Source organism: Rhinolophus hipposideros (assembly GCF_964194185.1).
Source record: "Rhinolophus hipposideros genome assembly, chromosome: 7".
Taxonomy (NCBI): Eukaryota; Metazoa; Chordata; class Mammalia; order Chiroptera; family Rhinolophidae; genus Rhinolophus; species Rhinolophus hipposideros.
Window position 1 is genome coordinate 36,855,559 of NC_138053.1, and position 12,232 is coordinate 36,867,790.

The 12,232-nt window shown below is 39.1% G+C and overlaps 1 protein-coding gene across 2 annotated transcripts in view; it reads left to right on the forward strand.

Moving 5' to 3' along the window:
- The window catches only part of ELL2 (elongation factor for RNA polymerase II 2), a 71,378-nt gene that overhangs the window by 49,400 nt on the left and 9,746 nt on the right, over nucleotides 1–12,232 (forward strand). For both annotated transcript variants that reach the window (XM_081054255.1, XM_081054256.1), the window contains exons 5-8: nucleotides 4,367–4,626; nucleotides 6,532–6,656; nucleotides 6,817–6,904; nucleotides 8,739–9,309. In XM_081054255.1, the coding sequence (XP_080910381.1) occupies nucleotides 4,367–4,626; nucleotides 6,532–6,656; nucleotides 6,817–6,904; nucleotides 8,739–9,309 (1,044 nt within the window). The remainder of the gene's footprint in view (nucleotides 1–4,366; nucleotides 4,627–6,531; nucleotides 6,657–6,816; nucleotides 6,905–8,738; nucleotides 9,310–12,232) is intronic.

Genomic DNA, 12,232 nt, shown 5'->3' on the forward strand with positions numbered 1-12,232 from the left:
TACGGTAATTTTAGAATTTGCAGGGTTTCTTATTGGCCACTACACATAATTTATATACATTTTTGAGAGTGACCACATAAAATTTGGGGTTATCTAAATTTCAATCTGAGCCAATTACATGTATTCCATTCTTAGAAGAGCTGGCCACCCTCTCACACGTGTATTCCCACCTCAGAGCCCTGCAGTGATAGGTGCCAGCCCACGTCTGGCCTGCTCCTCTGTGCTGTGTCCCCTGTGCCCCAGCCACTCACCCTCACAGCACCGGGGTTTGCTCTGCTCTGAAATCTTGTCATTAATCTCCTCAGCCTTTTATTCTCAGGGTGAAATAATCCTGGCTCCTTTTAACTTTTCTTAATATGGCCTGTATCCCAACCCTTTAATTATTTTTATTGCTCTCCTCTGGACTGCCTCTAATTCTGCACCTGAAAATTCCTAACTGGACATGCTACTCTTAAGAAAAGTCTGATCAGTTCTGAATAGATGAGAGCAAAAGATCCCGATTGACTTTTCAATTGATTTTTTTTTATTTTTTACTGTTCTTTGTTATGGCATGTTTTGATCTTTTTCTTTTACCTTCATCCATTGTCAGTCCTTTACCATGTGTCTTTCCTTCTAGGTAGCTCAGTAGGTATCTTCTGGCTTTTTTCAGTATCTCAAAACTATCTGACTCATTGTTCTTTAAAATGCAGTCAGTCACTCTTCAGCACTGACATTACCCAGTGCTCAGGCCCGTGGCTCACAAGGCACTGGTTAGCACTCAGCAGGCAGCTACTCACCTCCAGCTCACAATCACCCCATGACACACCTTGTGGTTACCTCTCCATTTACACATCAGCACAGGGCAAATGAGTGGGGTTTGGCCTCACTAACAAGCTGTGTTATTTTCTTAAGACAAAAGGAGATACCTCGGAGTTCATAATTGAATATATCAGATAAAATGATTCCAGAAGCTCACCTGTGCCACCTTATAGGTACCTGCAGAACCAGGTTTCTTTCAACAGTGTCAGCCTCAGTAGAGGACAGATGGGAACAATGCTGGTCCTGCTGTGGGTAACGCTAGGCCAGGCCTCTGACAGTTGAATTAGGGCACAGGCTCAATTCAAGAGGATGAAGATTGTGCTCCTGGAGTCCCCTAAACTCGTCGCCTAGGAATATGAGGTCTGCAACCCTCTTATGGGCTGGAAAAAAACCAAAACATTTTACCTGGAGACAAGTAGGAGAGGCTTAAACCTAGAAAATATTACTTCTTCAGTAATATTTCCATTTCTAATCATGGCATTTACATCAGAGGTGAGCGTTATCTTGTTATAATCCTTCCCTTTGTTTAAAAATAATCACTACTGTTCCAAGTTTACCAGTATCTTACGGCTGCCCACTGACTTCTACCTAAATTCTGGAATTTAATTGAACTGTAAATTTTTATACATGCTAATATCTATTTAGGTATATAAAGCAACCCAACCAATTTAATTCCTCAGATTCTGTTCCTGATTTTCCCAACCTCTGCCCCCATCCTCCTTATTTCTAATGAGTCAATACATGTCTGAGCAACTTTAGACAAATCATTTAACATCTGTGGACCTTAATTTTCTCAAATATTAAGTAAGGGGTATTTGAACTAGGTAACATCTAAGGTTCTTTATAGTTCTAACATTTTGTGACTGTTGTGTATATATTTTGATAGTAAACCTTTTGAAAAGGGATCATAAATGCCAAATGGTGGAGATAGATTGCACTGCAATGGATTATGTGTTTAGGCACAACAGATTCACCCCACCGTCAAGGTCCTGCAGTGTTTTTAAAGCCTTGGGTCAGTGTTGGCCAGGGCTTCTGGTCAGGTTCCACAGAACAGAAAAACAACTGCAGGAAGTGGCTGCAATCCCTGCTCTCTTTCTGATGTGCTGTTTTACACCTTCCTTTCAGATTGTTTACTCAGAGGCATTAGATGGAAGATAGATACTTTTACCGTCTCATACTAAATGGAGAAGCTAGAAGTGGACTCCTTATTATGAAACAACGGTTTAGATATAGTCCCAGATTACCCAAACTAAATGGAGAAGCTTAGAAGTGGACTCCTTGTTATGAAACAACGGTTTAGATATAGTCCCTGATTACCCCACCCTTTCAGACCCACTGCTGCTGTTTATATATGGAGCCCAGGGAATTGATTAGCAGTTGGGTCTGGGAAGAGAATTAGGTTCTCCCACAGGCTTTATTAAAAGGGCTTTGTGAAGCAAATGTAAGAAATAAAAATAAAGCCTTTTTTCTGCCCACTTTGAACCTGACATTTTCCTGCTTTACTTTCTTCTCTTTAGCATCTCAATTCTTTAACTACTTATAGCACCGATGATTTCTTCATCTATAGACTCTATCACCTTAACCAAAGGACTCCTTCCTCGTTGAATAGGCACAAATGGATAGGGAGTCAGTGAGCAAATGATCCTTGTGTAAAACGCAGTGGCCCAGTGTGGCTGGATTGTTCTTTCAGTATTTGAAAGACATGGGTTACTCCCCACGACTGACTGTTGAAAAGAAAAATGAGGTACAGGTGCAGTGAGTGTATTGGGAGTAGGAGATTCATGGACTGATGGGTGACAGCCTCGCATTAGGTCCCAGATATGTCACCAACACTGACATATCCCTGACCAGATTCTAATTTCTTGTCAATATTTACACCCCTCTTAAAGGCAAAGTGAGCCTCCCTTATTGGTCTGCCTTATACCTACTTCAGGGAGCGGTGGGGGTGAACTCAGGAGACCTTGGGGCTCTCCTGAGACTGAGGATAGGCAGTGGGTCAGACGTACAGATGAGGTGGGGCCGCCCGGAACACAGTGGTAGTACTGTCAGGTGCTGTTTTTATTTTTATTTGCACTCTTTGCTGGCTTGAATTCATTTTAAATGACCAGTCCTGGTGTGTGAGAGCTTAGCTAAACATTCTCTGCCCCTCCTCCTCCCCAGAGAGTTGGGGTGGGGGTGCTCCACAGTCAGCTTGCTGTGGGGAAGTTAAACAGGTTTCAAAGGGGAGGGGAGTGTGGAATTTATAGCATTTCGTAAACTTTTGTGACCCTGATCCTATTATTTACTTATTTTTTTCACAAATCCCTATTACAAGTTCAAGGAATAGTATTGTTGGTTAAATTACCAAATTAAATTGAGAAATGATGCATTGGAAGGTTTTGCATTTGCCATGTTAGGAATTTCAATGTGTCTTCAGATTCTGGAAGTCTGGTGATGTGGGAAAGGACACGCCATTTTGATTCCAGCTCCTCTGCTGCCTACTTGCTCTCTTGCTATCATTCAGACACTTTGTAGTCATTTCACTTTCCTAACCATCAATTCTGATTCACGGTCTGCTGTTAGATAAAGCAGCCACAGCCCTGCCTAAACGGAGCTTGAAGCCTAACATGAAACAAGAACGGCTATTAAGCATAAAACCTTTTCCACAAAGAAGTACAAGTAGGAAAACTTGGCTATTGATCACCGAACCTTCCAAATACTAAGTGAGTACTGTACCATTTGAGCTTAGCCCATCGAAGGCTTCAGTTTTCTTCTCTGTGAAATGGGAGCCACACCTACCTCATCAGGTTACTGAGACCTAATGTGTGTAAAGCTCTTAGCACAGTGCCCCCCAACACATAATGGGTGCATGATAACTAATTAGGCCCCTGTCCATCTGACACTGATCTAGCTATCTCTAAATTAAGAAAAATACAGACACCAGGTCTACATCAATCTCCAAAAGTCTAATTGTACCTTAATTTAATAGGTTTTCTTATCATTGGGCAAATGTTCTTTTAATATTGAGTTCCTTGTTGTACAATATTTTGATCTGACATTTACAATTACCCTGTTTCCCCAAAAATAAGCCCTAGCCGGACAATCAGCTCTACTGTGTCTTTTGGAGCAAAAATTAATATAAGACTCAGTATTGTATTATATTATATATTATATTACTATATAAGACCGGGTCTTATATTAATTTTTGCTCCAAAAGATGCAGTAGATTTAAGTTCTATAAATAGCATGGGTAAGCATCAAATACTTACAACCTTAAAACTTCCAGTCTGTTGCTATGGTGAGTGTCACTAATTATTACATATGTGTAGCTAAGTGGCCAAAATACTTCCATACTATATATTTATTCCAATAAGTGATTCCATCAAAAAATTCCTAATTCATATTTTAGGCCATTTATTCAGAATGCTATCTGTTTGCACGTGTCTTTAAAGTAAAAACTGAAATAAAGTAGTGGTCTTTTTTCTCTCCAGAAATGAACCAGGTACCTAACTCAGAGTTGTGGAAACTGAGATGCTCGTTATATTATTACCCACAAATGTGTAACAATGTCATTTCCACTGGACTTTAGGGAAAAGAGTACAAATTCGGAAAGCACCTCAAGCTATTTCAGATGCAGTGCCTGAGAGGAAAAGGTCAACCCCCATGAACCCTGCAAATACGATTCGAAAGACATATGGCAGCAGCAGTGTTTCTCAGCGGCCATATAGGGACAGGGTGATCCACTTACTGGCGCTGAAGGCCTACAAGAAACCGGAGCTGCTGGCTCGACTGCAGAAAGATGGTGTCAATCAAAAAGACAAGAACTCCCTGGGAGCAGTTCTGCAACAGGTGAGGACAGCTGGAGAGAGTACCTGCCACCTACCTTCTTGTTGAGAAGTTCATTTAAGAAAGCTTATTGTTATCACCATTGTTATTGAGGTAGAGAAATTTCAGGATCATTTTGATAATGCTGTGTGAAATATAACTCCTGAATATTCAGTAAAATCATCATTTTAAACATTTAATAAAAAACTAATTGAAATGTGGGCATTTATACTAAGTTTTATAAGTTAGAGGCTTCTGAATTGTTAAGAAAAAAACTAAAGTTTTGAGTCACTATCTTCATTTGGGTTCAATAAATTTTGCCCTGAAATTCCATTAAAAAAAAAAAAAAAGTAAGCAAGAACTTTTCATTCTCTATTTTTAGTCTTAAACCACAAAAACTACTGCTGTAATTTTTGTTGATTTATATAGGTGAACTTGTGCAATGCATTATCAGGCTTTGGTTGGTGTAAACTAAAATATTTTTACCTACTAAATAGTTTATAATGTGTCTTGATCTGTTTACTCTCTGTTGCCCGTATTCTGCATTTTTCTACTATTGGGTATGTTGAGATCAGTCATTTGCCTTATATATAAAGTATTAGCTCTGATCAGTTATCTTATAATCACAAACTTAAGTATAAAAGTAGGTCATTAATTTTGTTAAAGCCAACAATTTGTCAGACTGTAACTTCTTATATTTTTCATACTGACTTTGGGTCATAAATGTTGCTTAGCATTCAAATCCACCATAAATGAAAGTAGTCCATCTATTTGTTTTTTTTCTAAAGCAGTAACATTTCCAAAGTTGTTCTTCTATTCTCTCTTACATTCAAACATGACACTAAATTATATGAAAGAGTAAAACCATAATCTCTAGTTCTGGGGTGTTAGTATGTATAGTGCTCAGGATAATAGAAAATCTAAGGATTGTTTTTATTTATTCCATTTTGAGAAATCTGGTTGTATCATATTAATTTATTTACAAATTTGAATTTTAAGATAAGCCTACCATTTTCTACTTTATAACATTAACATTAGATTAGTATTCAGCTGAGCTTTGAGAACAGCATATATATTTGATAGTTAAAAAACACAGAAAGAGGTCAAGTTATCAAAAAGACCTTTCCAGTAGGAAATGACAGGATGAATACCTTTCTGCCAGCCTTAAAAATAACTCTTGGTTTGGCACTTCAATTTGTACATTTGTGCTGTTAATGGATTCTAGGCCTGGGTACTCTAGGAATTATAGTTAAGGGATAAGAAAAGATTACACTGGGAATAAATTGGCTGGCTAATAACAGTAATTTGAGGGTTGTTTTGGTTTATATTTCCATTTATCGGTTTTCAGGAATTTCAAGGACTTTGAATAAGTGGTTCTTCAGGAGAACTAGCAGCTACAAGGAGCAAGCTTAGCTATCCAAGAAAGTGGCAAACAGTTATCAGAATCCATACTATTTATGGAGATAATTTGTGTTGATACTGAAAGGAAAATTTATAACCTAACATTTGGGCACTGTTGGGTTTTTACTTCATACAAGTGACCAAAGATTTTTACTGACTCAAAAGTAGATAATAATGAATAATAATGATGATGATGAAATTGATAACATAACTGTTTTGGGATTCCTTTGACTAGAAAAAAATGATTTAAAAAAATCTTCCTCCACTTTTTGCCTGTGTACTTACTATTTGATTAGAAATATGACAAATGCAGTGGGCCATTCAGGGAAAAAATTTAACTATGTATATGAAGTTTTAATTCCCCAAATGAAGTTGAGCAGCATTTATTAAGATCTGGCATATGCAAAACTAGTAGTCCCTTTGTGGCCAATTGATATAATTGTTTTCAGTATAAATCCAAAAGGTTGCTTGTTCTAGGTTAGGAAATAGCAAACAGATCTAATGCTCTGTTTTCACACCATGTACCAGGTAGCCAATCTGAATCCTAAGGACCTCTCATATACCTTAAAGGATTATGTTTTTAAAGAGCTTCAAAGAGACTGGCCTGGATACAATGAAATAGACAGACGGTCATTAGAGTCAGTGCTCTCAAGGTACGGTCTTTATTTTTTTTTTAAATAAATGATGCAAATAAGTAATTATTTTAGTCCTTGTTATTTTAGTATGGAGATAGGAAAAGAGAAGCAAGGGTAAGCTTTCTATTGTGATTCTGTGAAAATTGTCTCCATAACTGAACATGTGTGTCCTTTACAGAAAACTAAACCCATGTCAGAATGCTGCCAGCACCAGCCACTCAGAATCTCCTGTATGTACTAACAGAGACACTGCATCTTCTCCTCAGGTATTTTATGAAATTATATAATCATAGTCCTGAAATGGGCATGGGGCAGTCTAGTTCATGCCCTCTGATTTCTATGTGAGAGGAGCCAGGCTCAGCGAAGCTGCACAGCTCGCCACCCCGAAGTCACATAGCCGGCTCATGGCAGAGCTCAGTCTGGGATTCGGGTCCCAGCTGTCAGCCCAGAACGCCTCTCCTCTGCACAGCACTGCTTGTCAAAGCACTTGATGTCTACCTGCTTTTCCATTCTTATAGGTTACATTTTGTTTTATGATTATCTCCTTGCCCACTTATTCTACGTATCCAGTCCCATACACGGTCTCAGATTATATAGGAAATTGAAGATATTTAATTTTATCTGATATATATAATTTTATCATATTCCAGGAAAATATTCTTGGGGGAGAATGTTTTTTAAATAAGCTAATAAAGAAAAACATCTGCCATTTTCATACATGTTTTCATAAAGCACTTTTTGATTAGATCCCAATCAGCATACTCCAATTTGACTTTAATCCAGTTTAGTTTCCCTCAAGAGATTCAGTTTATCCTGGAAAAAGGTGGGGAGATCGTGGATAGTGTTCGAGTTTAAGCCTGCATGGTTCTCAGAGGACCTGGCCAGCCTTGAACTCTCTGTTTCCCGGGTCTTTGGGTTTGACGGTGGGACAGATCTCTCTACCTCCCATCCTGCTGACAATGTGCTCCTCTCTCTGGACCCTCCTCCCAAGGATTGGGGAGACAGGACAGCTGTGTGGAGAGCAGTGAGCATGCCCTGGGCCAAGGCTATTCATACGTCAGAAAATGTTAGCGACCTCTTGTGAGGCACAAGGAGCAACAACATCAAAGCCATTAAGCCCCTGCACGTCCACTGTCTACAGAAGCCTCGAGGGCATTGCCAACTACTATGAGCCACTTAGAGTTCTGATCTTAGTGTACACTGGGTGCCACAGCAGGGGTGCCGTATTGAAAACAGAATAAATGAATGGGATGATTCGCTTATTTTCTCTCAAGCTGAAGTTGAAGCCAGAGTATTTCGTTAGATGTATGATTCATACTTTTCAACTGTCTGAATTTCCTTTTTAATTTAAATACTATTATTGTTGTTGCTGGATTAGTCTAATATTGGCGTGATTTAAGTTTTTTTTTGAAACAGTAATTCCATATCATTATGTGGCCTTATTAGGCTTATTTCCCAACCCAGTGAAGAGATATTTAAGGGAGAAAAAAAATCAATCGTATTTCAACAAAGATAGAGATACTTAGAGAAATTACTCTGAAAATGCTGGCTGGCTGTTCCCATTTTCAGGCATGTGAAATAATAAATGGCAGCCAAAATACTCATAACAGGAACATCTTAGCACATCAGAGGATATTAAATAGGCGTAGGCTTATTGCCTTTTACCTACCCGTTACTTCTGACAGTGAAATGGTACAAACTGCTTCCTCTTCTCCCTTAATATAACTAGGTCAGCCATGGCCAGCAGAGGAAGGAAGTCACCTCTATTTAATACTCTCCGGAGTGGGATAATTCACATAAATTGGCATAGTCTCTCAAGGAGCTTAGGGTGGGGCTGTATGATCAGAAAATAAAAGCACTCCAAGAAATACATATTTGTCAGATTCTGCTTTTTTACATTAGACATGACGATTTATTTCACTTTTGTTTTTGTGGCTTGTTTGTTTGTTTTTGCTTAAACTTGGAGAAAGGTTTACTACAACACCAGTGATAAATTAAGTGTAAATAAAATTATGCAGTTGTTCTTATGGTAATCAGTGAGGCATGTATTGAGTTTTAGTGCAGATTGGCTCATATATTTTCCTGTTTTTTCCCCCCCAGAAACGGCTTTTAGATTCAGATTTCATTGATCCTTTAATGAATAAAAAAGCTCGAATATCTCACCTAACAAATAGAGTGCCGCCAACGTTAAATGGTCATTTGAATTCCACCAGTGAAAAATCTGCTCCAGGCCTCCTGCCACCCCCTGCAGCAGCTGCCATCCCCACTGCCCCACCACTGCCTTCAACCCACCTGCCCGTCTCCAATCCTCCTCAGACTGTAAATTCTAACTCCAATTCCCCTAGCACTCCAGAAGGCCGGGGGACTCAAGACCTACCTGTCGACAGTTTTAGTCAAAACGGGAGTATCTATGAGGACCAGCAAGACAAATATACCTCTAGGACTTCTCTGGAAACCTTACCCCCTGGTTCACTTCTACTAAAGTGTCCAACACCTATGGAAGAAAACCATTCAATGTCTCACAAAAAGTCCAAAAAGAAGTCTAAAAAACACAAGGAAAAGGACCAAATAAGGAAGCACGACACTGAGATGATTGAGGAGAAGGGTGAGGACCTTAAAAGAGAGGAGGAAATTGCCAAGCTAAACAACTCCAGTCCGGATTCCAGTGAAGGTATGTGACACATGTATAAACCGACTTCACATTCAAATAAATGGGAAGAGGAGACTGTCATGAGTGTGAGGTCATGCTGTTTATAATTAGGAATGCTTTTTCATCAAATAAGCTACCGTTTAGTCATTAATCTTAGTATTGTGTTTTTGAGCAGATTTTTTTCTTGCATTTTATAGCAGTCATTTTGGGTCTCACTTTACAGCCAACTGTTAGGCTTTTGTTAATTTAATGTTAATAAAACATTCAATATTTGTTAGTAAGATGGTGACATTTGAAAATGACTCTTGTCGTCCTCCAGAGCCCCCTTTTGGAAGGTGGGCTTTTGTTGCTTTTTTCCATAACTGTCATGGTGCAACCGCAACGTGCCCTGATTTAACCAGACACACAATTAGCAATAAAAATACTCATTTCCTTCTTTGCCAAAGAAACAGGGTCACCCTTGCTTTAATTAATATCAGCACAGGGGAAATGTCAAATTCTTTATAAAACAGGCAAGGTAAAATTACATTTGCAGGTCCGTGATGTCATCTGCACTCAGAGTAAAAGCAATTTGTCTTATGCCAGGCTGTTGGCGATGAGCTGGAGAGATTTTAAGAATTTTTTTTTCAACTTTGAGAACACTGTTTTAGTAAACTAACATCAGTTGTTATTACTAAAATTAATCATTTCAAGCTTTTGGAAGCTTTAAAAGCCAAATAGCTAATAGACTCAAAGAAGCTTAAAATAATGTTTTCCCTCTGAAGAGAAGTTAACCAATAGAAAGACTGCTTACCTGAGGTATAATGATTTTTAAAATCTAATGACAGAATTAGATTTTTCTTATTTAAAAATAAAAAAAGAGTTTTCCTCCAAAACTTAATGTCTTGCATGCCAGCACATACAATACCCAAGCCCTTTACTTAGCATTGCTGTCAGTTTTAAACCCAGCATAAGTAAGCAAAATTCCCCCGAGAAAATACTTAAATGAATAGAGTTTAAGGAGTATGGTCTTTCTATAATTTGCCCGGAATACTGAAAGTCTATAATCCTTATATTTAACTGACCATTTTCACTATATGAGAGAAGGTTCGATTGTAGAACATGTGATACAGTGCGCCTTTTTGACCTTGATTAAGTATATTGCATGTCAAAGCATATCTGTTGACATATTTAAATCAGTATCATACTACATTGTGGCCCAAGAGATAGGTATAAGCTTTTGCCCTCAAACTCGATGGTACTTGAATTTGCCAGGTTAGGAAAAGGCAAGAGGTAATACAACCTCGTGTTCAGAGTTAGTAAACCAGGTTGCTGCGTACACCCCGCTGTCCACACTTCCCCTGTCAGGTAGTGGTCCTGAGTCAGAGGCTAGTGATGGCAGGACCGTATTCCAGTATGGGGAGGCCTTCTCAGAGCCCGAGGTCTGTAGAAGCAGACCTAGTCTCTCAGTCCTTCACTGAAGATATAGTACCTTTCAAAGACGATTGAGATCATCACAAACTGAGGACAGATCCAGACCCACGTTCCCTGTATCTGTTGGAACTTATCTGGTGTCTGTGGCAACGGAGAAGCCAAAGACTGCACTTGACGCCTTTTCCTCTAAGACTCAGGCTGTTGTAAAAACAAGCTCTTTGATCCAAACCTAAATCAAATATACTGTAGTCTCCCCTTATCCATGGTTTTGCTTTCCGTGGTTTCAGTTACCTGCAGTCAACCACAATCCAAAAATATTGAATGCAAAATTACGGAAATAATTCATGAGTTTTAAATTGTGCACCATTCTGATGCACAGAATGGGATGGGACCTCCATGTCCCGCTCCGCCGCACCCAGCATGTGAATCAGCCCTCTGTCTGCGTCTCCACCCTGTATGTGCTACCTGCAGTCAGTCACTTAGTATCGTCTCAGTTAGCAGACCGACTGTGTGGGGCTTATGTTCAAATCGCCCTTATTTTACTTAATAATGGCCACCTAGCACCAGAGTAGTGATGCAGGCAATTCAGATGGTCCAAAAAGAAGCCAGACAGTGTATGTGTATGTCTAGGGAAAAACATAGTACGTATAGGGTTTGGTCCTGTCAGCAGTTTTAGGCATCCACTGGGGTCTTATTGACTGTGGATAAGGGGGGACTGCTGTGTGTGTGTGTGTGTGAGAATATGAACAATAAGTCCACAATCTGCATAACTTGTTTAGTGTGTTTTATCCTTTAAAATATTAAACCAAAAAATTGTCAGATATTTACTTTTGTTTTATATTGAACATGTATGTTTTGCCAGCAGCCAGGGTTAGGGTTTGAGTTATTACTTTAATTCTATTTTGAGTGACAAAAAAAAAATTACCCTAGTAAAAAGTCTAATAAACATACCCTCTTTAGAAATGGTGCAAATTGAATATTGAGGGATTTTACACACTTTCACAGCATAGTCCTGAATGACTAGCAGTTTGTTTATCTATTTATTTGTCCTTTTAAAAACAAATCTGTCTTATTATGAGGGTCAGAGATTAGAGGAGTGTGAATCAGCATTCAGTAATAACTTGTTTTAAATTACTTTTAAGCCGATGGGAAAACCTCCTACCCAGGTCCCCTGTCTGCATACCAAAAGGGGAGCAGTAAAAATATAGTGACCGAAACAGTCTGCTACCTGACTTCATCGCCTCATCTGCCTTGTTTGAATCCTGTGAACAGTAGATGTTGATGTAAAGTGTGTGTCTCCCATTGTCTGGCTGCATCTGCCACCACAGTCTTTGAATTGCTGGGCAGATGCCACAACTGTTGTTGAGAGAATAGAAGATTGACCTTGGGCTGAGATGGAATTCCTTCATTGTGCAGACACTGCAGTTGCCGGGTGCTTTCAATGCCTGGCGTCAGTTCTGCTGGCCCTGGTCATAGGGCCTCCATTGTTCCCGGTCAATTGTATTCCTTGCTCACTGTTGCTTATTGAGAT